General features: G+C 34.6%; 2 protein-coding genes across 4 annotated transcripts in view; one reads left to right on the top strand and one right to left on the bottom strand.

Moving 5' to 3' along the window:
- The window catches only part of slc36a1 (solute carrier family 36 member 1), a 41,322-nt gene extending 18,447 nt beyond the window's left edge, over window positions 1-22,875 (bottom strand). Inside the window, exons 1-11 of the mRNA XM_067385375.1 lie at window positions 22,737-22,875; window positions 20,865-20,974; window positions 19,278-19,389; window positions 19,119-19,209; window positions 15,761-15,849; window positions 15,277-15,366; window positions 14,456-14,540; window positions 13,546-13,764; window positions 12,478-12,576; window positions 12,202-12,368; window positions 10,422-10,591 (exon numbers count right to left, since the gene is read on the bottom strand). Of these exons, the coding sequence (XP_067241476.1) occupies window positions 10,422-10,591; window positions 12,202-12,368; window positions 12,478-12,576; window positions 13,546-13,764; window positions 14,456-14,540; window positions 15,277-15,366; window positions 15,761-15,849; window positions 19,119-19,209; window positions 19,278-19,389; window positions 20,865-20,892 (1,150 nt within the window). The 5' untranslated portion in view covers window positions 20,893-20,974; window positions 22,737-22,875. The remainder of the gene's footprint in view (window positions 1-10,421; window positions 10,592-12,201; window positions 12,369-12,477; window positions 12,577-13,545; window positions 13,765-14,455; window positions 14,541-15,276; window positions 15,367-15,760; window positions 15,850-19,118; window positions 19,210-19,277; window positions 19,390-20,864; window positions 20,975-22,736) is intronic.
- A 280-nt stretch (window positions 22,876-23,155) lies between these two features.
- atox1 (antioxidant 1 copper chaperone) lies at window positions 23,156-25,885 on the top strand. Of its 3 annotated transcripts, none has more exons than XM_067367638.1 (4): window positions 23,156-23,381; window positions 23,557-23,629; window positions 23,822-23,993; window positions 24,818-24,956. In XM_067367638.1, exons 1-3 carry the CDS (start codon window positions 23,283-23,285, stop codon window positions 23,965-23,967), a joined length of 318 nt encoding a protein of 105 aa, XP_067223739.1. In that variant the 5' UTR covers window positions 23,156-23,282; the 3' UTR covers window positions 23,968-23,993; window positions 24,818-24,956. The 3 variants fall into 3 exon arrangements, with proteins under 3 accessions (XP_067223739.1, XP_067223827.1, XP_067223654.1); XM_067367726.1 differs by having other exon boundaries at window positions 23,268-23,381; window positions 23,843-23,993; window positions 24,952-25,885; XM_067367553.1 differs by having other exon boundaries at window positions 23,268-23,381; window positions 24,952-25,885.
- Window positions 25,886-26,781: the final 896 nt, after the last annotated feature.

The following is a 26,781-nucleotide window of genomic DNA, read 5'->3' as shown; positions in this document are numbered from 1 at the left end:
GATGAGTTTTATGGGATAAAATGATTGACTACAGGGACACTTTAACATTCACGCTTCAGAAATTGCTCTACGGCATTAAGGTGAAAGTGGAGGAGATAACTTCCTTTTGCTATTGTCTCACAGTATCAGTCTCACTGTCACTTACTCTCAATGAAATGGAAAACACACAGTGCTCCTCTCAATTTGCATGTCCATTCAATCAAGTTGTAAAGAATGATAGAGCCTATAAGAGGAATTTGTACAAAAGAGAAAAACAGCATTTGCAAAGCATTTATGTATTAAGCTGGTCTGCATTGCTTTGAAGCCTGGTTTGAAATCAAACCACAACATGAGAGCCTGCAAAATGGCAAATTTGCACTGAATTGAGTCTTTAATCCAGTTTCATTTTCCTGTACACCAAGACCTGAAAGCTGAACAACAAGAACTAAGCACTAAGAGGAAAATAAAACATCAGATCAGAGACAGTCCAAAATCAATCTTAGAAGATTATCAGAAATACAGAATAAATTAAACTTTAAAAAAAGTAATGAAACAGTCAAACAGTCAAACTCTGCAACTGCTCATGAATTAATAAGAATGGATACAGCGAGCAACACTAAATAAGCTTTATCAGAGTGTCAGATGATTTTTGAAGTGAATTGGGATTTTCCAGGCTGCATATCCCTTTAAGGCATTTCATCTTTAAAATGTTTGATTAGAAGAAATGACCTATTTCTGAAGTGCTGAAAGTGAGCAAACCAAAGCAGTTTTTCAAAGCAGCTGAAGAAGAATCTCACATTTATTCAAAGACTATAATTCTTTTGTATTATTAAAGGGATATTTCACACAAAAATGACAATTATGTTATCATTTGCTCATGTTGTTCCAATCCTGCATGACTTTTTTCTGCAAATGTTTTTCTTCTCCATTCAATGAAAGTAAATGGGGTCCAGTGTTGTTTTAGACCCTGCTGACTTCCATTAAATGGGCAAAACATTCTTCAACAAACCTTTTTTGTGTTCTGCAGAAGAATGAAAGTCATATAAGCAAACACAGTAAATGTTGGTGCTACGTTCAAACTGTGTTACACTGTAAGAGAACTGTTCATTAATTATTAATATTAAAATGAGCAACAACAAACAAGCAGGGGATGTGAAATTACATGATTCTTTACACTTGCTAAACTTACTTTTGGAGATAATCCTGGTTATTGCTAACATTAGGTATTAGAGCAATTTTACTGGCTAGATCGCCTAGAGAGGGCAGAAGACGGTTTAGAAACACCATTTGCAATTTTATTCAGAGTCACGGAAATAGCAGCTCAATGCATTTAAGCTCGTAGACACGATCAAGACGATCTGAAGTTCAAACTGAGCTTTAGAGTACAAATGTGATTTAAAGGATTAGTTCACTTTCAAATGAAAATTAGCCCAAGCTTTACTCACCATCCTGAATGTATATGACTTTCTTCTTTCTGATGAACACAGCCGGAGATATATTAATAAACATCCTGACACATCTGAGCTTTATAATGGCAGTGAATGGGACCAACGATTATGAGCTGAAGAAAGTGTCTCCATCCATCATGAACGTACTCCACACGGCTCCAGGGGGTTAATAAAGGCCTTCTGAAGTGAAGCAATGTGTTTGTGTAAAAAAATATCCATATTTAACAGGTTATGAAGTAAAATATCTAGCTTCCGCCAGACCGCTTTCCGTATTCAAGTTACGAAGAAAGTGTAAACTGGCGTCACGTAAGTTAAGGTTTTTCTATGAGCTGAATAGGGAAGGCATAAGACGTAGCGTAAGCTTTTTGAACTGCAAGAGTTTTACACTTTCTTCGTATGTTGAACACGGAAGGTGGTCTGGCGGAAGCTAGAAAGTTTACTTCATAATTGGTTAAAAAAAAATTCTCTTTTTTATACAAATGCATCACTTCCCTTCAGAAGGTCTTTATTAACCCCCCGGAGCTGTGTGGAGTACGTTCATAATGGATGGATGCACCTTCTTCAGCTCATACTCGTGAATCATGTTCACTGCCATTATAAAGCTTGGAATGCGTCAGGATATTTATTAATATATCTCAGATTGTGTTCATCAGAAAGAAGAAAGTCATATACACCTAGGATGGCTTGAGGGTGAGTAAATCTTTGGCTAATTTTCATTTGAAAGTGATCTAATCCTTTAAGTGACTTTGAACGTGGCATGGTTGGTGCACGTTTTATTTCAGAAACTGCTGATCTACTGGGATTTTCACAAACAACCATCTTTGTAGTTTACAGAGAATGGTTCAAAAAAGATCAAATATCCAGTGAGCGACAGTTCTGTTGGGGAAAATGCCTTGTTGATGCCAGAGGTCAGAGGAGAATGACCAGACTGCTTCCAGCTGATAGAAAGGCAACGGTAACTCAAATAAGCACTTGTTACGACTGAGGTCTGCAGAAGAGCATCTCTGAACAAACAACATCAAATTTTGAAGCAGATGGGCTACAGCAGCAGCAAACCACACCGGTGCCACTCCTGTGAGCTGAGAACAGGAAACCGAGGTTACAATTTTCATGGGCTCACTGAAACTGAGAAGATTGGAAAAACTTTGCCTGGTCTGATGAGTCTCGATTTCTGCTGTGACATTCAGATATTAAGGTCAGAATTTGGTGTAAACAACATGAAAGCATGGATCCATCCTGCCTTGTATTAATGGTTCAGGCTGGTGCTGTGACATTCAGATATTAGGATCAAAATTTGGTGTAAACAACATGAAAGCATGGATCCATCCTGCCTTGTATCAATGGTTCAGGCTGCTGTAGGTGGTGTAATGGTGTGCGGGATATTTTCTTGGCACACTTTGGGCCCCTCAGTACTGATCAAGCATTGGTTAAACACAACAGCCTACCGAAGTATTGTTGCTGACCATGTCCATCCCTTTATGACGACAGTGTACACATCTTCTGATGGCTACTTCCAGCAGGATAACACGGCATGTCAAAAAGCTCAAATCATCTCAGACTTGAACATGACAACGAGTTTGCTATACTCAAATCTGGCCTTCACAGTCCCCAAATCTCAATCCAATAAAGCACCTTTTGGATATGGTGGAAAGAGATTAGCATCATGCAATGCTTCCCAACATTTTCCAGAAGACCGCTATTCTTCCACTGAAACAACTATTCCCAGTCTCCCTACTAGGGTTGTCAAAAGTACTGAAAGTCGGTACTGAAATGTTAAAAATGTGTCTTGAGTGCTGTTAAGCATGTTATGACTAACTTAAACACCTCTGATTGGCCATTGTGTTCACGTGCACAACAGATTGGCTACAATGATCAATGCTTCAAAAACATGTTGTAAATCTTTCACACTCTCGCTTGCACAGATACACATATTAAAGTTTAAAAGGAGGCATTTATCACGGACTGGTCTGCTGATGGCTGACTTTTCAAATGCTCCCACTTTCAAAATCTGTGTAAGCATTCTGTTCCGCTTTTGAAGCATTGAACATTGTAGCCAATCACAGACATATCTGTTGTGCATGTAAACACAATGACCAATCAGAGGTGTTTACGTTAGTCAGAATCTGCTCAACAGCACTTAAAATGCTCTAGCATGGTATCATCACCTTTTTAACATTTCAGTATGGTACAGAAGTACCTGTTCTTTTGACAACCCTACCCTCTACATATTTGGATTTTATATGTTGAAATGTTTGTGGCATTTGTGTATAAATGTGCATGTTTTGTACCCGACCACATTCTTTTGAAGTGAAGTCATTCTTCTGCACAAGCAGCTCTATAAACAAGTTCAATATGCCAGCTATATGTCAGTCAGCAGTGAAACCCCTTAAGCGTAAAGGATCAGTTCTCTTGCCAAACACAGTGTTCTTCTCTTCTGACGTTATTCTCTGCGACACATGCTTATTGCATCCACACTATCAGCACAGCCCAGCCGCTGTTGGCCTTTGATGGATTCTGCATACACTTGTGATCACACGAGGTGGAAGAAGAGCCTCAGCTCTGTGTGCTAGATGAAGCCCTCTAGCTTCTCTCTGGAGAGCTACAAATCAGGCGTCACAGTTTTGGTCTCTTCATCTCCAAGACAAAGGCACTCTCAACCACGTCCCGTCTGCCCTCAATCAGCCAATGAAGAGGGTCTCCAGTGTTTGATTTTAGATTCATAAATAAAAAAAGAAAAGAAAATGAGTAAAGATGCAAATGCTACAGAGTGAATACTGAAGTAAATTGCTGCTTACATTGAGATCATCCCAATGGACTGAAAACTTCCAGCAAAGCTGCAAACCAGGACAAAAGTTGGAAAACACAAAGACTGAGGTAACGAGGGGTTGTCGCAATGAGGAAGTTTAAAGGGAAAGTTCACACAGATATGAAAATTACCCCATGATTTTCTCAGCCTCAAGCCATCCTAGGTGTATATGACTTTTTTTTTTTTTCAGACGAATACAATTGGAGTTATATTAAATAGTGTCTTGGCTCTCCCAAGCTTTATAATGGCAGTGAATAGAGGTTGAGTTTTTGAAGACCAAAAAAGTGGAACAATATGCTGAGCCAGCGTTCTGACATAGAACCTGAAAGTATTCTCATCGCTTCATAACAGTGCCCTAGATTAAAAAAATTGAATTTACCTTGGCATAGTTGAATAACAAGAGTTCAGTACATGGAAATGACATACAGTGAGTCTCAAACTCCATTGTTTCCTCCTTCTTATATAAATCTCATTTGTTTAAATGACCTCTGAATAACAGGCGAATCTCAACATAACACCGCATGTAACAGTCGGGATCATTAATATGTACGCCCCCAATATTTGCATATGCCAGCTCATGTTCAAGGCATTAGACAAGGGCAGGACGTCTGGATCTGTGCACAGCTGAATCATCAGACTAGGTAATCAAGCAAGAACAATAGCGAAAAATGGCAGATGGACCGATAATAACTGCCATGATCCATGATATCATGATATTTTTAGTGATATTTGTAAGTTGTCTTTCTAAATGTTTCATTAGCATGTTGCTAATGTACTGTTAAATGTGGTTAAAGTTACCATCGTTTCTTACTGTATTCGCGGAGACAAGACTGTCGTTATTTTCATTTTTTTAAACACTTGCAGTCTGTATAATTCATAAACATAACTTCATTCTTTATTGTAAACATCCAAATAAATACCATACTTATGCAATTAAACATGTTGCATGACAAACACTTTGTAAAGATCCATTTTGAGGGTTATATTAGCTGTGTGAACTTTCTTTATGGTGTTTAAGGCAAGCGCGAGCTCTTGGGGTATGGAGCACGAGATTTAAAGGGGCCGCGTACCCTGAATCGGCGCATTTAAAATGATAGGCAGTTAAAAAAAAAAAAAAAAAAAATATGAGGTATTTTGAGCTGAAACTTCACAGACATGTTCTGACATGTTCAAAACATGTTCTTCGGCACCTTTAAGGTTGAACCACTGTAGTCACATGGATAATTTTAACGCCGTCTTTACCTTTCTGGACCTTGAAAGGTGTAATGACGTTGCTGCTATGCGTGCTTCAGAAACCCTCGGATTTCATCAAAAACATCTTAATTTGTGTCCTTAAGATGAACGAAGGTCTTACAGGTTTGGGGTGACATGAGGGTGAGTAATTAATGACATAAATTTCATTTTTGGGTGAACTAACCCTTTAAGCATGTCATATGTATGCAACAGCCAATCTACTCTCTGCTGTCAGCGTCGACCTAAAAATCGGACTTTTTCCCCCCTAATCTTTTAAAGTATTAAAATCATGCAGTTTTCACAAGTCGTTGCGATATGCTTATTGCGAATGTAGATTTGCTATTTTTAGATAATTTTTCTATATTTTATACAGTTTTGCTCTTCTTTTTCTTCTGTTTTAAGGAAACAAGACAAAAATACATTATATATATATATATATATATTTTTTTTTTCCCAGTGAGAAAAAAAAACAAAAAACAGGCAGAGGTACACATTATGACAGCTGTGACATGTGACAACAGGAAGGACTGTCCACTTAACCATGTTAAGCACAAATGTGCAAATGTGTTTGCTAGCTCTATAATCTGGACCCAAAGTCAGTGACATTCAAATGGACGGTGTTTGTGAATGGCTAAAAATGTCTGGTAGCTGAAAACCATGTGAACTAAATGGCTATTGGAGCGTCCAGCACTCTGTCAAAGTGTCAATCTGAGAAAATGACAACAGATTGTGGTCAGCACAAGCCTGGCACAAAGTGTGATGAACTGTGAAGGTGCTTTGACGGCATCTTCACCTCAGAGACTCACATCCTGTGTGATTAATATACAGAAAGCTGACCAACTTATAAATTACAGGCCGTAATTGATCTGCTAAATCACAACCCTGATTTTAATGGGGAGAAACAATCTTTGGCTGTTAGTTTATTAAGCTTATGGTTTGTTTAATTTAATGCATATTGGGGAAAAAACAAAACTTGAGACTGCAAAAAAATGACTACAATTTAATTTAAATTGGTTAAAGAGAATCACGCTCATTTAAATTAAGAATGAATCTGCTCAAATATCCCTGATATTTTTTGACAGTAAAGGCTCATATTTGGCTATATGTTCTTCTAACTTATGGAGAACTCTAAAGGTGATGATACACGTGGCAACTTTTTGAGCAATGTTGCTGCGCAGTGTTGCGTCAACAGGCAACAAAAGCCTATGGTGTGATTTATGCACATTTGTTCAAAATAGCCTGTGTGGGCAGATATTTCACATGATAGGCATAAGTTTACACGATGGATACGTGTTCTCATCTTTTTTCTGTTAATTATTACCATGTTGAGCTTTGTGTCTATTTTTCCTAAATGCATCAACTCAGAACACTTAATGTTATCTTGGTTTGACTGCTTAGTTAGGCAAAATTATTTATTTTCTCATGTAATCTAAGATACAATATGGGTGCGGTTCGGGTCACGGCCTTTATGTCAAACGGGTCGGGTCATGTACAGAATTAAATTAGTGCTGCTGTCGGACAACGGGTCAGGTGTTCTTTTGTGCAGGCTATAACACAGGCTAATGGCTTCAACAGAAGCACATATTATTGATTAACAACCTCGTAGCTCACAGTAAGGTTTATAAGTTATATGGTTGAAAATCTATTTCACTACGACGAAATTGAAAGAGTTTTTACTGTTGCACTCTATAATAGCCTAAAACAACAGCCTACTAAACATTCCTGCCTTATAACTTGTCTTTCAGAAAAAATCGTGCAAGAGAAAGACTGGAATATAATTATATTTTCATTGTTAAGAAAAAATTTGTGCTCAAAAAGCAATGAATGACAACAAACGTTTTTTATCCTTTCTATTTAATTAGATAAATGTGAACATCTTGAATTACTGTGAAGTGTCAAATTCTTCCTGTCTATTCGTTAGCTCTATTATTAAAAGTATAGAGAAATGTGGTTCTATGAAAGAGAATTATCTTAAGTTTGAGAAGCTGGGATTTATATTATTGTCCTTTAGAAAACACATTGCCATGGCTTCAGCTGAAGTCAGTTTTCCTTTGACTGCTTGAAATACAACTACCTCAAGGTCAAGAGAAGATGTTCATCACGTGTTCACGCTGGGTCATGCATGAAAACCCATTCAGGTGAGGAGATAAACAGGCATCACAATTGACATCACAGCTAATGCGTCACACGACATTTTCATTCACATCGATTTTCAAAAAGCCAAATGATTATGTTTTTCTTTAAAAAAAACAACAAAAAAACAACATCAAGCACAATGCCTTGGGCGATTTAAACTCGAAAGGCCTATCTCTCCCGGCACCTGCTACCCATGATGACAGTGACATTATCACAAGGAGGTTTGCAAAAAAACGAGGTTTGCAAAAAAACAATGTTTACAATGCTCAATTTAACTAATAACCAAATATAATCTCACAGCTGCACATCCGAGTCCATGCCAACACCACAATGCTGACAATTTTCCCTCCATGCTTGAATGCCATTAGCATGACGGCTGAAATGGTACCCTTAATGTTTCAGCTTTAAACCACTTTAAAAGCAACTAGGTCAACACAACAACACAGAAACACAAGGAGCATATAGTACTTCATTTAATCCTATTTAAACAATTAAAACATTTTTTCCATGCACATGCATACATTATATGTTTTCCTCCTGACTCTGTTTTGCTTAAGTGTTAATTAAGATATTTTTTTAATTATATACAGTACAGTCCAAAAGTTTGGAACCACTAAGATTTGTAATGTTTTTAAAAGAAGTTTCGTCTGCTCACCAAGGCTACATTTATATAATTAAAAAATACAGTAAAAAACTGTAATATTGTGAAATATTATTACAATTTAAAATAACTGTGTACTATTTAAATATATTTGACAAAGTAATTTATTCCTGTAATGCAAAGCTGAATTTCCAGCATCGTTACTCCAGTCTTCAGTGTCACATGATCCTTCAGAAATCATTGTAATATGCTGATTTGCTGCTCAATAAACATTTATTATTATTATCAATGTTGAAAACAGTTGTGTACTTTTTTTTTCAGGATTCCTTGATGAATAGAAAGTTCAAAAGAACAGCATTTATCTGAAATACAAAGCTTCTGTAGCATTATACACTACCGTTCAAAAGTTTGGGGTCAGTAAGAATTTTTATTTTTATTTTTTTGAAAAGAAATTAAAGAAATGAATACTTTTATTCAGCAAGGATGCATTAAATCAATCAAAAGTGGCAGTAAAGACATTTATAATGTTACAAAAGATTAGATTTCAGATAAACACTGTTCTTTTGAACTTTCTATTCATCAAATAATCCTGAAAAAAAAATATTGTAAACAAATATTTTGTACATCTGTACACATTACATGTTTCTTGAGCAGCAGATCAGCATATTAGAATGATTTCTGAAGGATCATGTGACACTGAAGACTGGAGTAATGATGCTGAAAATTCAGCTTTGCCATCACAGGAATAAATTACTTTGTGAAATATATTCAAATAGAAAACAGTTATTTTAAATTGTAATAATATTTCACAATATTACTGTTTTACTGTATTTTTAATTAAATAAATGTAGCCTTGGTGAGCAGAAGAAACTTCTTTTAAAAACATAAAAAATCTTTTGGACTGTACTGTACTGTATATATAGGTTAATCTCTATATATTTATATTTACAATTACAATTAGGGATGTAACGGTACATCGTTATATCGGGATATCAAGAAATATAAAAAAAGCTAAATGTATTGTTGATGTAAACAATATAATTTGCAACATAAAATTTTATCCAAGCCTCAGCTTACTGTATTTATAAGGTATAATTCAGCCAAAAATATAAATTCTGTCGTCATGTAGGCCTACCCTAATAAGACCAAACCTATAAGAATTGTATTCGCGTTGGAGATTAATATTTTGTAAATAAAGTGGTAAATTATGTTTTTTTGCACAAAAAAGCACTCACATCACTTCATAAAACGGAGGTTAAACCAGTGGAGTCATGTGGATTATTTTAATGATGTCTTTACTACCTTTCTGGGACTTGAAAGTGTAAGTTGCAGATTTCTCAGATTTCATTAAATAGATCTTCATTTGAAAAGTTAAAAGTCTTACAGGTTTGGAACGACATGAGGGAGAGTAATTAATGACGGAATTGTAATTTTTGGGTGAAATAACCCTTTAAGATTAACAGGCTGCTCATGTACGTGGAAGCAGTGTTAACAGGGTGATGCAGTGTTCAAGACTGCCTCCTAGTGAAGAAAACACTGCCAGAGCAGAACAGTCACTGCTGCTCATGTGAGATCACACCTCACGTGTCAAACAGGAATTGCCAACCTTGGGTTTCAAGGGAAATCAATACAACTGCCTTAAAAAAAAAAGACTAACCCTGGATATTTCTAAAAATATATGTTAAAGGCATGGGAGGTAGCCGTTTTGTTGAAAGTGGTTTGGCCGAGCAAATGCCATTCATGGCTATTTAAAAAAAATGGAGGCATGATTACCTTCATCTACAGAAAAAGAGGCACGCTTTCATGTGCACTACCTGCCCACCTTCTTCGACCCACCGACTTTGTGCAACCAAAACACAGAGCTCATTTATTTTCAGCACTCCATCCGAATATCTATCACAGGGCTGAGTCACATGCGGACAAACATTCTCTGATGTGTTCAAGGTTTGGTTTATTTCAGAAAAAAGTGACAAAAGGTAAAAATAGACTTCATCTAACAATGACAAATGCCTTGCAAAGTGCCTGAACAACCTTGGGCCTCTGCAAAAAGGAGAAGTTTGACACTCGCATGAACGTTTTCCCAAGCAAATGAGCCGTTGAAAACGCTCCTGACTTTTGACGCAAGCGGCCCAATGGCTGATGGATGAAAGACTGCTGGAGTGAAAAGGTTTAAGAAGCGTTTGGTTTGTTAAGGTGTTTCTGTTGCAGCATGACTCACATGTGAGGCCTACGAGAGCCACGCGGATGCTGAGGTCCACCATCACCGCCCACCTGGGACCGCAGCGCGCCACCGCCGGCGGGATCAGAATTTCTGCTGACACGTAGAACTGCAGAGCGTAGGTGATGTAGATTCCAAAAGAGTAAAGCAGCTTCACGATCTGATATAACCTACAGAACAGACAGACATTACATACATTTCTGCAGCCATTTATGTCAAACTACCTTTAAAAAGTTTGAAAGAAGTCTCACCAAAGCTGCATTTATTTGATCAAAAATACAGTAAAAACAGTAATATTGTGAAATATTATTACAATTTGAAAAAAAACCTTTTCAATTTGTATATATTTTGAAATGTAATTTATTCCAGTGATCAAAGCTGAATTTTCAGCATCATTACTCCAGTCTTCAGTGTTACATGATCCTTCAGAAATCATTCTAATATGATGATTTGATGCTCAAGAAACATTTATTATTATCAATGATGAAAACAGTGCTGCTTAATATTTTTGTGGAAACTGATTTTTTTCAGGATTCTTAAATAAAAATCATTATTTGAAATAGAAAAACAAATGAATGTATCCTTGCTGAACAAACATATTCATTTCTTTAAAAAACATTACAGACTCCAAAATGTCTTTACTATCACTTTTGAATAATTTAATGTGTCCTTACTGAATAAAAGCATTATTTTCTTTTTAAATTTTTTTTATTTTACCTCAAACTTTTGAACAAGCAACACTTACACAAATAATATTTGAAAAACAATTTGTTGAACCTTTTTTAATTGGTGAATATGGGTAATGGCATGATAGTAATGCATTAACAGAATAATTAGACAGATCACTAATGCCTAACCTACAGTATAAACCCTGAAGTCTTGTATAATTTCAGTTTTATGATTGTCTTTCATCATCATCATAATCAACAAAATATAAATAAAAAGTGGGACTAGAGGAAAATACACATTAATGGGTTAGTTCACCAAAAAATGTCATTAATTACTCACCCTCATGTCGTTCCACACCCATAAGACCTTCGTTCATCTTCAAAACACAAATTAAGATATTTTTGATGAAATCTGATGGCTCAGTGAGGCCTGTAGACAGCAAGATAATTAACACTTTCAATGCCCAGAAAGCTACTAAAGACATATTTAGTAGAAAATAAATTTTGTGCACCAAAAAAAAAACAAAATAATGACTTTATTCAACAATATCTAGTGATGGGCGATTTCAAAACACTACTTCATGAAGCTTTGAAGCTTTTGTTTCGAATCAGTGGTTCGGAGCGTGTATCAAACTGCCAAAGTCACGCCCCCCAGTGGTGAACCATTGAAATTTCTAAACGTTGCGAAACACTTATGTCGTAACGAAGCCTCATTTACTGAATTCGCGTGATTTTGGCAGTTTGATACATGCATTGATACTGATTTGAAACAAAAGATTCGCAAAGCTTCATAAATCAGTGTTTTGAATTCGCCCATCACTAGATATTGTTGAATAAAGTCGTTATTTTGTTTTTTTGGTGCACAAAACGTATTCTCGTCGCTTCATAACATTAAGGTTGAACCAATGTAGTCACATGAACTGTTTTAAACATGTTTTTAGTACCTTTCTGGGCACTGAAAGTGTTAATGGCCTCACTGAGCCATCAGATTTTATGAAAAATATCCTAATTTGTGTTCCTAAGATAAATTAAGGTCTTACGGGTGTGAAACGACATGAGGGTGAGTAATTAATTAATTGAACGAACCCTTTTAAAGATTCTCTGGCACTCACCAGCACAACGGTAAGTTTAATGTGATGCTTCCACGAATGTGCTCTCCAAAGCCAATGTAGCCGATGGTGCCCAGGGAGATGTAGAGGGTGGTGACGATGCCCATGCCGAGATACAGAACCATGGGGAACTTTCTGGGATTCTGCATCTTATTCTCAAGTGGTAGCACCTGTAAATGATGAAGATCGAGAGCAACACCTTTTTGAATTGAACTTTTTTTCACCTGAATAATATTTCTGTGGTGACAAACATAATATCAGAGCAAAAATAAAACTCACAACTCCAATTCCCTCAAAGGCGAATATTGCCGTTCCAAAGAAGAGAGGATAGTCAACGCCTCTTCCCACCAGTGGGAGGTTGATGGGGTATGGGATATTCTGACAATGGAAAGCATATATAGCAAATACTTCTTATTAATTATTCATTGTAACTCATTTTTTTTGTTTAAAACTGTTAAAATCTCTGACAATATGATAGAAGTTTCAGATTTACACAATCTCACACTGTATAAATCAGACTAATCTCAAATACTGTTTTGAAGCACAAATGTAATGCGAATTAAATCATGGTGGTAAACCACTGATTTTACAGTGATCTTATGACATGCTGTGCTGGTTAAATATGCATTAAAAGAACATTTTGTGTCCTTTTGTAAGCATTCTTGTGAACAACAAACCAATTTGCAATCTTCAGCCAACTTCCTCTTTCCGTTTCCCCATGACAAATTTTCTTCTCTCACTGAAAAATTGTGTTATCCACTTGCTCGATTCTCAGTAGCTGCCTTGCCAATTACAAGAGGAGGGTCTGATTTAAAGCATTTAAAGCTGTTCAATAGGAAATAGGCTCTAAAAAACAACCCCGAACCCTGTCATTTACACTTAAATCTTCATCCATAACATCTGAGACTCAATCAGCAGCCCAGCGGAGAGAGCTTGGCCCTGAGGATTGCTTGGAGCAGAGGATCTATTGTTGTATCATTTCAAGCCTAACAAACTTTGATTCCACTTACATAAGGTGTTTGAACACTGTTGTAAACAACCAGCACATAATGGTAAAAATCCAACCACCAGTTTTTTTATAATCCCCATAAATCATAAATATTCTCTCCAAATTATCTGTTTTTTTTTTTTTTACACTACATATTAATTAAAGACATCTTATATAAAGTGTGACCCCCTGAAAAGTGTGTTTGTGCTATCAATGTGTTTAAAAAAATACCAATTGGATTAATACTTAATGCAATTACAATCATACATAGCACAATAAATAATGATGCAATGTGTGTAACAAAGATACACTTTCAACACTGTACTCTGAGTGTGTGTTGCGTGTTTAATGTGTCTTACCATCAGACAGTAGTAGTATATGAGGACCAGGCTGACACACATGGAAATGTTTGCTAAAAACGACAGAGGAGCCAAGTACTTGAGGTTGCGGATAAACACCAACACGATGACAAAGGGCAGGAAGAAGAGCATGTAGAGGCGAGAGTCGTAGCTGGGGACAATCAATGCCGTCTCGTTGTTGTGACAGTTCACTGTTGTCGCATTAGCAGTCTCAACCACCTACAATATGCAAATTAGTGGATTATTTTATGGCAATAACAGTATGACGGTAACACTTTACAATAAGGTTCATTAGTTAACATAAGTGAACTAATAATGAACTGCACTTTTACATCATATATTCATCTTTGTTAATTTTAATTTCAACATTTACTAATACATTATTAAAACATTAGCTAATGCACTGTGAACTAACATGACCAAACAATTAATTAACCTTAACAAAGATTTGTAAATACAGTAACATGTTTAACTTATGAACCTTATTGTAAAGTGTTGACAATATGAGAGTATTGTACATTTCTAGGCTCAAATTAAAGAAAGGAAGAACATCTTTTTGTTGGGGAGAAGCAAACCCAAGGTGGTTTATTCAAATTAAGTGAAAGGCAATGCTGCCCTCTTGTGGTGAAAAAAAAAAAAAGATTGCTCACAGCATTTCTTTGATGCATTTACATTCTATAAATAATTTGGCAGAAGTTTTATCCAAAGGGACAATGTATTTAGGGTAAACATTTTTAGCCATTTTTACATTCTTCACAAATAAAACCAATGACTTTTAGCATAAATTTCTTAAAAGCTGGCCAACAGAAACTACTGTTTTCACTGGGTTCTTATTTAATAACATGACAATAACGGAAATTCTGCTGTTTAATATGGACAAAACCTTTCTTCTGTTTTAAAAGTCTCTCACCTGTTTGACATTGTCACTGAGGAACACGAAGTACACGCAGCAGAAGCCCAGCTGGGTTATGTTGAGGAACAAATTTACCACACGCCTGAAAGCCAAAAAACAGAAACAAAACAGTATGTTCAAGTGCAGGTCAAACTATTTTTAGTAATTTTTAGCAAACTAAAAGTTTATTTAGACAAGCTTTCCAGTAAGCACACATAGTTTCAGCTAGTTTTTTATAACAGAAAATAATATTTTTATTCAGCAAAGATGCATTAAATTGATCAAAAGTGACAGTAAAGACATTTGTAATGTTATTTCAAAATAATGCTTGTCTTTTTAACTTCTATTCATCAAAAATAAATAACAGTTTTCACTAAAATATTATGCAGCACAACTGTTTTCAGCATTGATAATAATCAGAAATGTTTATTGAGCAGCAAATCAGCATATTAGAATGATTTCTGAAGGATCATGTGACACTGAAGACTGGAGTAATGATGCTGAAAATTCAGCTTTGATCACTGGAATAAATTACATTTTAAAATAGAAATCAAATAGAAAACTGTTGCTTTGCACTGTAATAATATTTCACAATATCATCTTTTTTTGATCAAATAAACTGAGCCTTGGTGAGCATAAGAGACTTCTTCCATAAACATTAAAAAAATCTTACTATATATGCTATCATGTGCAAGACAGTGACGCTGCACAGAAATCAGGTGCTGCAAGTGTCACAAGTGACAAGTGGTCAAAGATTATGATGAGAACAGCACAAACTGTGCTACTGAATTATATAAAAAACCTGACTTGTAAGCACTGAAACAAAGTCCTTTAGTTACCTTCCCCATATAGAGTGTCTGCTCAGCCACGGCACGTTCTCCATGCCATATTCCACTGCATCTCCATAGGAAAGAAAGGGCTTGCCCATCCTAAACACAGACAATATTTCATTTAGAAAAATAGAAAAAATAAATAAAAAGTGTGTCATTTAACAATCAACTGCATGACAGAAACACAAAAAATTTATTTATATATTATACTAAAAATATTTCTGAACAGACACCTAAATTTAATTATCAGACCATGGATTAATGAATTAATTATTTGTCCAATGAATTCAAGAGTCAGCCCTATAGTGGTAGATAAATTAAGCAACTTTAAACAAAAATTAAAAAATTTAAATTTAAAAAAAAATCTTAACTCTTTGGCTGAATGCACATGATAAAAGAAACAAAATTAAACTCAAATTCACCATGGCAGAATAAACTGTCAAGAACATATACTGCCCGTATTTCTAAAATTATTAAAGCTGTTTATCCTTACTTTACACTTAGATGATGTGAACATTTCACAAGGAGGCTCATGCAATGTACAGCCACTATACCCATGGCCAGAAGACTTAAAGGTCCTAACTGCAACACGAGAAGAGACAGAGAACATCACGTCAATGATAATGCATAGTTTCCTCATGGTTAACTTGTTAACTGTTATCTCCTTTTTGAACACAGACATGAAAATGCACTATACAAACTTAAATGCCACATTGAGAATTGTTATTACAATTTAATATAGCTGGTTTCTATTTAATTATATTTTAAAATGTAATTTATTCCTATGATGTCAAAGCTGAATTTTCAGCATCATTACTCCTGTCTTCAGTGTCACATGAGCCTTCAGAAATCATTCTAATATGATGATTTGATGATCAAGAAACATTATTATTATCAGAGTTGAACACAGAATGAGCACTCTATTTTTTCCTGCATATTCACAACACTTGTTTGTGCAGTCTAGAGAACAATTTCATAGTAATGATGTGGTACAACTACACAAAGCATCCCTAAAAATACAACTGACAAAAAGGTCAAAGCGTGATATTCGTCCGATAAGTCTGGCAGGAGGCATTCATCAGGGACGTGTCCACACGTCTGCGTCATCTTTGATTAGGTAGAAACACTTGTCAGACTGTGTCTTTTTGTCCCTGTGTCCTCAGCTGATGCTGAGAGAGGTTTTAGTGCCCTTCAGAGGCTGAAAACATGGCTCCACAGTACAATCACACAATGAGTATATAGCTGTGTCACACGCAAAGAGAAGTCAAAGAGAATGATCGCTCAGCAATTTTTTGATTGCATAGAGAACCAAAAAAAATGTCATCAGAAATTTGAACATAGCCCTAACCTTTAGTACTATACTTAGTTTGTGCTATGGACATGAATGAGACACTAAATTATGCAGATTGTTGTGGGACGGTGCACTACTATTTTTTCCCAAAAAATCATGATTTGACTGGTGCATAAAATGGAAATAAAAAAAAAAAAAAAAAAAAAAAAAAAAGAGAAGTTTGGGGTCAGTACAATTTATTTTTATAGACATTAATGGTAACACTTTATAATAACTGCACACTATGAAGCATTAGTTAAGCATTAGTTAATAGTTAATTAATCACTTATAAAGCATTAATATACATTAGTAAGTAGTTTATAAATACAGCTATAATTGCTTTATTCTTGATTTATAAGCATATCTATAATGTGTTTAATAATTGTATTTTCATACTTTACTAATAATCAATTTATTATTTCTAAATTAAGTATTACATTATTTACAAACCAGTTATTTAGGAGTTGTCAGTAGTTCATTTAGTAAGTGTAAGTAAATGATTAATAAACTATTTAAACATTCATTTATACATCTTATTATTTAGACACATAGTAATAGTTACTTAGTGTGTTAGTAAATGTTTTATTAATACATATTCCTACTGCAATTCATGATTAATTCAGGTAGTTATAAAACATTTAGAAGTAGTCAGTTAACTATTTTTGTGAGCTCATCTAAAGTGAGGACTATTTATGCTTTGTAAAGCTTTTATAAATGAGATTTAAAGGTTCAGTGATCTTCTGCACTGCTGTTCTCCAATTTTTAAAGTTAGTACTGAGGTAGTTTTGACACTAGGAATATGTTAATAAAGCATTTATTAACACACTGAGTAACTAATACTATATGTATAAATAATAAGATGCATAAATGTACATTTAAATATTTTATTAATAATTTACTTACACTTCCTAAATGATCTTATGAACCACTGACAACTCCTAAATTACTGGTTTGTGAATAATGTAATACATAATTTAAAAATGATAAATTGATCATTAATAAAGTATGAAAATACAATGATTAAACTCATTATAGATATGCTTATAAATCAAGAACACAGCATTTATAGCTGTATTCATAAATGGCTTACTAATGTCTATTAATGTTTTATAAATGATGAATTAACTATTTACTAATGCTTAACTAATGCTTCATAGCGTGAGTTATTCTAAAGTGTTACCAAATTAATACTTTTATTCAAAATGAAGGACACATTAAAATTGATAACGTTTAGCAGTAAATACATTTAAATTTATGTTGCAAAAGATTTCTATTGAAATAAACTCTTTTCTTTTGAACTTTATACTCAAAGAATCCTGAAAAAAAAGTATCACAATTTCCACAAAAATATGAAGAACAACAACTGTTTTCAGCATTGATAATAATCAGAAATGTTTTTTGAGCAGCAAATCATCATATTAGAATGATTTCTGAAGGATCATGTGACACTGAAGACTGGAGTAATGATGCTGAAAATTCAGATTTGATCACAGGAATAATATTACATTGTAAAATATAGTAAAATAGAAAATGGTCATAACAGCAAATTAAATTGAATTCACAATATTACTGTTTTTACTGTATTTTTTATCAAATAAATGCAGGTTTGATGAACATAAAATACTTCAAATTCTTTAATAAAAACATCAAAAATCTTTCCGGCGCTAAACTTTTGAATGGTAGTGTACACTGAAGCAGGAAAAAAAAATCATGGGACCAGTATATGAAGTATTAAATTACTAAAAAGTAAAAAATTAAAAATAAATGTTATAATCCTGCCAACATTTTATTTACTCAACCAGGGATCCAGACTGACTAAATGCTCACATTTTGCAAACTTTTCTTTTTTTGTGCCAGTGACACTAAAATATGTTAGAAAACGCACTGATCACCAATATTTACCATGGATTTACTGAAGTAATACTAACTGTAACCATGGTATTTTGGCAGAAATGTGGTATATTCATATTGAATGTAAATATATTAAAGCATGTCATGTATAATGTTTTAAAATCTACAGGAGTAATGAACTATTATTACAGTCATTATTGTTATGCATATATTGCATTTATATTTATACTAAATGTGCTTAGGCAACCGTTTCTCATAACAAACACCTTAGTTTTAAAGAAACCAAACCATACAGTTATTTTTTGTTGCATGTACACGCAATACTAACACATGGCCAGACCAAAGTTAGAGGAAACACAAAAACACTGTTCTCTCACCAGAGAGCTGTACACACATTACTGTTTGTGTTGCCTGTTCAAAAATCAAAAGTGCGCAAGTGTGGAAGTTCTTAAATATCATAACACTTAAAATATCATAACACGAGAAATCATGACAGGAACAAAACTGAAAGGCTGACATGATGTTGACATACAGATCATGATCAGATAAGGACATGCAACAACTAACACAATGAGGACACAAGATAAAGCAAAACACAAGACCAGAACAGTTAAAAATAAAACAGACAACATCATGAGCATTCATCTCCAAATTAAATTTTCTGTCCTACCACGAGTCCTGCATTCTTGACAGCCAGAGGCAAGCCGAGCAGTCCCGTGCCAATATTTCCTTTTAGTAAATGAATTATGGTCTGAAAAAAACTGAAAAAGTAAAACAAAATTAAAACAGATCTATGAACATAAAAGTTTTAAAAGATCACAGTGCTTACGAGGATCCTGTTCTTCCTCCGATCCGTTCATATTCTGTGTGCCGTGGGGAACCTGGTGAACGGATGGGCTCATCTTCAGTGGGGCTCTCCGCTCTTCTAGAAAAGTTTGGGCCTAGGATCAACACACAAATAAAGCTTTCACATAATATTAAACTTAAAAAAAAAAAAAACCACACACACACACACACACAAATGCTACCTTTTAAAAGTTTGGTGTCTGCAAGATTTTTAAATATTTTTATAAGAAGTCTCTTATGTGCCAATTTATTTAATTATTTTAATGCATTTTAAAATGTAATTTATCAATTCCAGTGATCAAAGCTGAATTTTTTAGCATCATTACTCCAGTCTTCAGTGTCACATGATCCTTCAGAAATCATTCTAATATGATGATTTCCTGCTCAAGAAACATTTCAGATTATTAGCAATGTTGAAAACAGTTGTGCTTCTTCATATTTCTGTGGAAACTGTGATATACTGTTTTTCATTATTATTCAATGAATAGAAAATTCAAAAGAACAGTATTTATTTGAATTAATACTCTTTTGTAACATTATAAATGTCTACTGTTCAATTTTAATGCATCCTTACTGTATTAAAGTGTTGGTTGATTATGATTTCACTTTTTTAACTTTAGTTAGTGTGTAATGTTGCTGTTTGAGCATAAACAACATCTGCAAAGTTACGACGCTCAAAGTTCAATGCAAAGAGAGAGATTTTCTTTTCTCTGTTTAAGGACTACAACAAACAGTTGGTAGGGACTACAACAAGCTTCTTCCTGGGTTGGTGACATCACTAACCCTAAAATTTACATAAACCCCGCCCCCGAGAACACACAACGAAGGGGGCGGGGCCATGTCGGGCTGCTTTAGAGAAGAGGAAGAGTTGTTGTAGTAGAGTGTTGTTGTCATGCCGTCATTTTACAACGGACTGCTTCACAAACGAGGGTCAATTCAACACAAAAGATGAACATGACGGCACACACTAGTGGATGAGTTGAATCAAATCCACAGCAACTACATACATTTATCCACTAACCATTCAGAAACGTCCAGTTTCTTTCTAAAAGTTGTAACTTCTTCCTGAGTCTCTCCATCAGTGTCGACTCCGGTTTGAACAATGTAAGGCTGAACACCGTTACTGACAATCCTCATTTTGGCTGCGTGAGATTCTCCAGCTTTGTTGTTGAGCAACCGAAGAACGAGCTGTTAAAGCTCCGCCCTCTTTTAGAAAAGGGGGCGGGGAGCAGCAGCTCATTTGAATTTAAAGGGACACACACAAAAACTGCGTGTTTTTGCTCACACCCAAATAGGGGCAAATTTGTCAAGCTATAATAAATGATCTGTGGGGGATTTTGAGCTGAAACTTCACAGACACATTCTGGGGACACCAGAGACTTATATTACATCTTGTAAAAGGGGCATAACAGGTCCCCTTTAATTTCTTTAAAAAAAATCTTACTGACTTCAAACCTTTTGAACAGTAGTGTATGTTTGTTCATTAATTTATAACATCATCTATGCTAAGCCAAAAAAAAAACAACAACAGGCATGACAGTGTCCCATATTGCAAAGGAAATTGGTTTACCATCCTGATAGTTGATATCAGAGGCCATGCTTGCTTTGGTACGGTGTAATTTGCCACTGATAGCTTCACTGATCAAAAGCTTCCCTGCGGAGACGCTGCATCTACAGGCTCTGTGATCGCAGACAAATGAACAGAGTTAATAGCCCTCCCAGAACACATGCATGACGCACAACGTGCCCTTTCTGCGTCATTTTATTTATATCTCTCAGGGCAAAAAACAATATGAGGATTTCAAACATGCAAAATGACTATGCAATCAACATTAGTTATATCTGACACTTTAATATAGCAGCAGGAATTTCACAGAACAGCTCAAATGAACTACTGCATCATTCACATCCACCATCTGTATTATTACACATATAGAGAAAAAGAATTAATAATGTGTTGTCTAATTGTCAGATATGTAATATATAAACGGCAAACAAAAGTAATATATATATTGCACACACACTGCCCTCCAAAAGTTTGGAAACACCCCTGGCAAAGTTTGGTTTTGGACGATATCAGCATAAATCATTTTTTTGGTGCAAATACATTAAAGTAACTTGACATTATCACTGAAGACCAGCAATGATAATTTTCATTTTGATTACATAATAATGGCAATATTTACATGTCAAAGTCAGACATGCCCCTTTGCCAGCTGTGATGCTGGTTACTGGTTTAAACTTGGCCCAGGATTGTAAAAGATTTTTGGGTCAGCACACCTTAATACTTTCAATGAACCAATCAGAACCCAATTTAGGTCAGACAGCTGCTAATGCTGGATATTTTGATGAATTGAAAATTTAAGTTTTTTTTATGTATAAACTGTTTATGTAATAAAATATGTTTTCATAGTTTGTGTTGTCCCTTATCAGAATCTTATGATTAGAACCTTATCTTAAAATAATCAGAAATTAAAAAGGATTCATGCCAATATTGTCCAAAAACCCACTTTTCTAGGGCGTTTCCAAACTTTTGGAGGGCAGTATAATATATTTACATGTATGTAAATATCTTCTGACACCATCACTCTACTACGAAACTGCCACAGTATGTTTTGCATGTATTTGATATTAAACCTTACAAGTGTGAAACACACCAGTTGCATGTCAGAAAGATGTCACAACTATTTGAACTTGTTCCAAACCACATTATTTCAGCAAACTCATTCAGCCACTGTGTAAAAGCTGTAACTGACATTTTTAAGCCACAAACCATAGATAAACTCACAACAAAGCTTAATTCTTTTGCTACAGATATGAGAGCATTAAAACCACACTATATGATAATGCAAAGCAGCTCTGTTCAGTGCTGACACATGATCTAAAATCAATGTTTGACTTTGGAGTGGCCAGTGCTTCGTCTTGAACACATTTCCCACTGACTGCGTCCTTAATGTCTCGTATGCAAAAGACAAATCAATATAAAAACAGATCAATGTAAAAATGAAAGGTTTTCATGACCATGAACTTGTTGTTGAAGTAAATTTGGTAACACTTTACAATAAGGTTCATTTAATGTATTAACTAACATGAACCAAGTGTTGTTAATAAAAATACAGTAATTAATAGTTTATTCATATTAGTTCACAAATATTAATCTTTTGATTATAAAAATGAGTGGTAAATGTTGTGATTAGCATTGACTAATATGTTGTAAAAGTATTGTTATTGTTAATTCAAGTTAACTTACAGTTAACAAATGACAACTTATTTAATTTATGTCTCGTTCACGACAGTAATAGGTGGTAATAAAGTGTAATGCTTTCAAAAATAAGCAGTAATAATATGTCCTGCCTTCAGCTGTCAGTGCTGTCACAACCAAACATCTTGTTTATCTTGCTAATGCTGTGCTACAAACATGAGATGACAAACTTGGACTTACCGTAAGCACCGCTGAATGATATTCACCTACTGTATAAAGCTCATAAAATCCATATCTGAACCCGGACATATTAAAACAGCAGCACAGACGCGAACAAACAAGCAGACATGATGATGACCTGTATCTGCTCTTCTCCTGAGTGTATCCGCCTCTGCGGTCACATGACCATCAGCATGTGCCGGTCAGCTGATTTCGCTTCTGCCTGTACAGAGCAAACCAACAAACATCACTAATGTTTCTGTTTTGAGAATTAAAGAGTTTAACTTTTAAATTTTATCCACATCACATGTTGGCTAAATTAAAACCAACGTGAATTATGTTAATCGCATTATTATTTTTTTTTTGCCTGCAAAGGGAGCGTCAAGCAAAAGTCATCATTTAAAATTACGTAGTGTACGTGTTTAAAACGTTTGTATAGTAACTCGTTGACTCTTAACACAGACGTCATATATAGTATAGAAGAGTATTTCAAAATATGAGCACTTTGATCACATCTATGTACGTTTAGTTCGTTTTTCAAATGATCGCTTTGTTAGTAATTTAGAGATGAGCCCTAAACTAAACAGCGCGTCATCCGTACAGCAACAGTCAGTCCCAGGTCCCAGCAAAAGCGAGTCTGTAAAGACAATCGGATCGATCATGACGGTAATTTCACATTTAATCTAAAATGTAACTCGTAAAGATCTGTTTATATTTTGCTGCCTGATTTCTGGACATCCTAAATCACTTTTTTATGATAACTTCGTAGACATTAGCGTCATAGCTAGCTTGTGATCCTCTCTTAGAATTGGATCAAATATATTTTCTTTTCTCATGACAGACTCAAGAGTTTTTTGTTGACATGACATGTGAGGGATGCTCTGGTGCAGTAACTCGAGTGCTTAAAAAACTGGGTAAGTTAGGCTTTTAAATATTTCATATTTCAAACAGTCTCCTGCTGTGAGACCTTTGAACTGTGTATATTAACCTGTCAAAACTATTTAAACTAGATGTTTGTGAAACTACTTTGGTTTAATATATACAAAATAGTAGCTTAATTTCCTTTCCTTTTTTTATTAAATGTGTTTTTTCATGTTGGGACATAGTTCATTTGTGTTTCTCAACAGATGTCAAGTTTGACATTGATCTCCCCAATAAGAAGGTCTTCATTGAGTCAGACAAAGACACAGATGTTCTTCTGGAAACACTGAAGAAGACTGGGAAAACTGTTACCTACATCGGTCCAAAATGAAATATTACACATTAAAACACTATGAGGTGAGAAGCAGCTGTTTGAAATTCAAATTAAACTGTTATTAATCGCAAAATACTATTGATTTGTGAGGATAAAGCAGAATAAAAAAGTATTAAAGGTGCAATATGTAATATTTTTGCAGTAAAATATCCAAAAAGCACTAGGCCAGTGTTATATATTTTCTTCACTCGAGCACTTACAATATCCCAAATGTTTGCAACTATTTGTAAATCGTGAGAAAATTGCAATTGCGTCATACCCGCGTTACCCTCGGTTTCCATTTTATTTTGTAGAAACCATGGAAACACCAAAGACGCTTTAATGTAATACACGTTCTGATAGACAAGGGAACAACTGTTTTGATATATTTATAGACAGAAAACTAATTATTGTTATATAGCTCAACACATTTAGTCGTATTGTTTAAATCAATTTTCTTGATTTTTTGCGAGTACCATGCTTTACCATGCCTCAGAGAAAAACACTATTTTGTGAAGTAGCTAATATAGCATAATCAGATGCAGCTTTATTTTTAGTAACAGTAATACAGCATTTTCTCCATCATACAATACGTTTTAAATTAATTGCATGCCATTTATCAACACAAGCCATCCAGCATTTAATATGATATTGTAAAATCGATCTATCTTCTTTACATGCACACCATTGAAAACAGTCCCAGGATTTATTTGAAAGTTTGTTTGTTTTTTACAGTAGGCTTTTACATATGAAAGTTTTACTATTAGTTTCCATCCTTCTGTTAAGCTTCCATAAGTGTTGTCTCTTTCTAATACCCTAATATACCTGTACATATTCTTATGATCGCATATCCTTCTCTTTCTTTCAGGTATTGAAGGTCTCATTTTTATTCTGATCTTCCTTCTCATAGTGATTTTGCAAAACAGAAATATTGCAGTTGATATTACCTAAAGCAGACTTGTGTTCAACTTTATTTTTATTCGATGAACCATGTTTTAATAGGTCAGAATCATGCTACTTTGAAGATTATGAAGTGATACTCCCTCATCAGACGGCACATCACACATCAGATAAATCAACACATGCCTTTGGGACCACTGATGGAGATCTGTTTAGCAGAGAATAAGCAGCTATTAGGCTGATTTTTTGTCAATTGTAATAATGCTGAAATATAACCGTTTACAATGTGCTTGTTTTCATGCCACACTTGTCTGCTTGGAATTGTTGTAAGTGTCCAGATGATGGTTCAAATAAAGATTCCTCTATTTACTTAGAAGAAAACATACTGTGTGAATGTGTGGTGTTTGTCTATAACCAGTGTTGTTTTAGTATAATTGAGATACTTTTATTTTGAATTATTGTTTATTTTTTAGTGTAAATTTTAGTTAAAGTTTAAATAATTTGTATGTGTTTTTGTCATTTTTGTGTTTTTTAATTATGTTTTCATTGTTCTTTTTCTTGGCAAGTAGCTAAAATATTTTTTTACACTTTTTTTATATATTTTATTTTATTTCAGATTATGTTTATATTATTTCAAGTAATGATTTTTTTTTTTTTAATGGTTTTAGTTGTCATTTCATCCTAGATCTAAGTTTTTCTTTTCTTACTTTAAATCAATATATTATCAGATCAATAGATTTTAAAATATATATTGTTCAACAAATTATGTTAATATAACTGACCTAGATTGAATTCTTAATATAATTCTTATCTTTTTAATGGCACTTTCAACTTGATTTTTTTTTTTTTAATTTTCAGTGTTTTTTTTACATAACACCTTAAGGCATCTAATGAAGTATAACATGTACTGGTTACTGTAAAAAATCTTTATTTTGGTAAAGCAAATGTAATTGGACTTCTGTCAGTGGGCTTATATTTTTAACTGGCCTCAGTATCAATAGGGGGCAATGTTACCCTTTCAATAAAACATCTATTTTCCAAGCAGCATTTTTTAAATTGAGTGTCTGCATCCTTTTTCAGGCCAATGACCCCTTTGGTGGACCGAGAGATGTATACAATAATGTATTTACATTATTTATTATTAATGGTTTGAAGAGTAGGGTTAGTTTTACATAACACATTTTAATGTGACGGGAAAATTAAACACTTTATCTGATTTTTTAGGTGTTGCAGACCCCCTGTAAAAGAACTATGTTAAATTATCTCACTTAAGTCACACATTTACTATATTCTGTTGGAGCTGTGGTGCAGCTCTCATTCGCTATACTGGTGAAGGAAAAAGCCCATGAACAAAGAAAACAAAAGAAAACATAAAATTTTTGAATGCAGAAAGACCCAAAGCAATCCGTTTGTCCTACCATCACTGCAAAGCTTGTGTTTTAGGAATACTGTTTAAGGAGATGTTCCTATGTATCCAGAAATCATGAATGCATACAGGATGACTCCATTAGGAAGGTATTCTACAGAAGTACAAGGGTCACAATCACAAGAAATGCCATACAAGCTGATTCACATAATGCTGTTAGAGTCATCAAGCCGCTGCCTATAATATGCCTTATAATACGACTGTGCAAACTGCTGTACATCTTGTTCTTTAGAAATGGGTGTTTGCTGGATACCAATATGTCATAGCACATTTTTGTGTATTATTACCTCTGTCTAGTGTGCCGAATACACAAAATAAAAGTGAGTGTAGCATTATTCTCATTGATGCAGAACAGGTTCTTACCTGAAAAGAATCTGAAAGAGTGAATCAGCGACTTGCGTTCCATTGTTCAAGTTGGTATAATTGCTGAGGGTGTAGCCTATAAAAGCACAGAGGAGATGTTGACAGGCAATGCAGCTGTACTAAACCAGGGTGGCAAACAACTG

The sequence above is a fragment of the Chanodichthys erythropterus genome, chromosome 1 (assembly GCF_024489055.1).
Source record: "Chanodichthys erythropterus isolate Z2021 chromosome 1, ASM2448905v1, whole genome shotgun sequence".
Lineage (NCBI taxonomy): Eukaryota > Metazoa > Chordata > Actinopteri > Cypriniformes > Xenocyprididae > Chanodichthys > Chanodichthys erythropterus.
This window is presented reverse-complemented; position numbering and strand designations above follow the sequence as displayed.

Bases quoted from the DNA above. Each gene is read 5' to 3' on its own strand.
- atox1 (XM_067367553.1), top strand. From the start codon at position 23,283: ATGAGCCCTAAACTAAACAGCGCGTCATCCGTACAGCAACAGTCAGTC. The intron at 23,382-23,556 runs GTAATTTCACAT...TTCTCATGACAG, and splicing joins CAATCGGATCGATCATGACG to ACTCAAGAGTTTTTTGTTGA. The intron at 23,630-23,821 runs GTAAGTTAGGCT...GTTGGGACATAG, and splicing joins TCGAGTGCTTAAAAAACTGG to TTCATTTGTGTTTCTCAACA.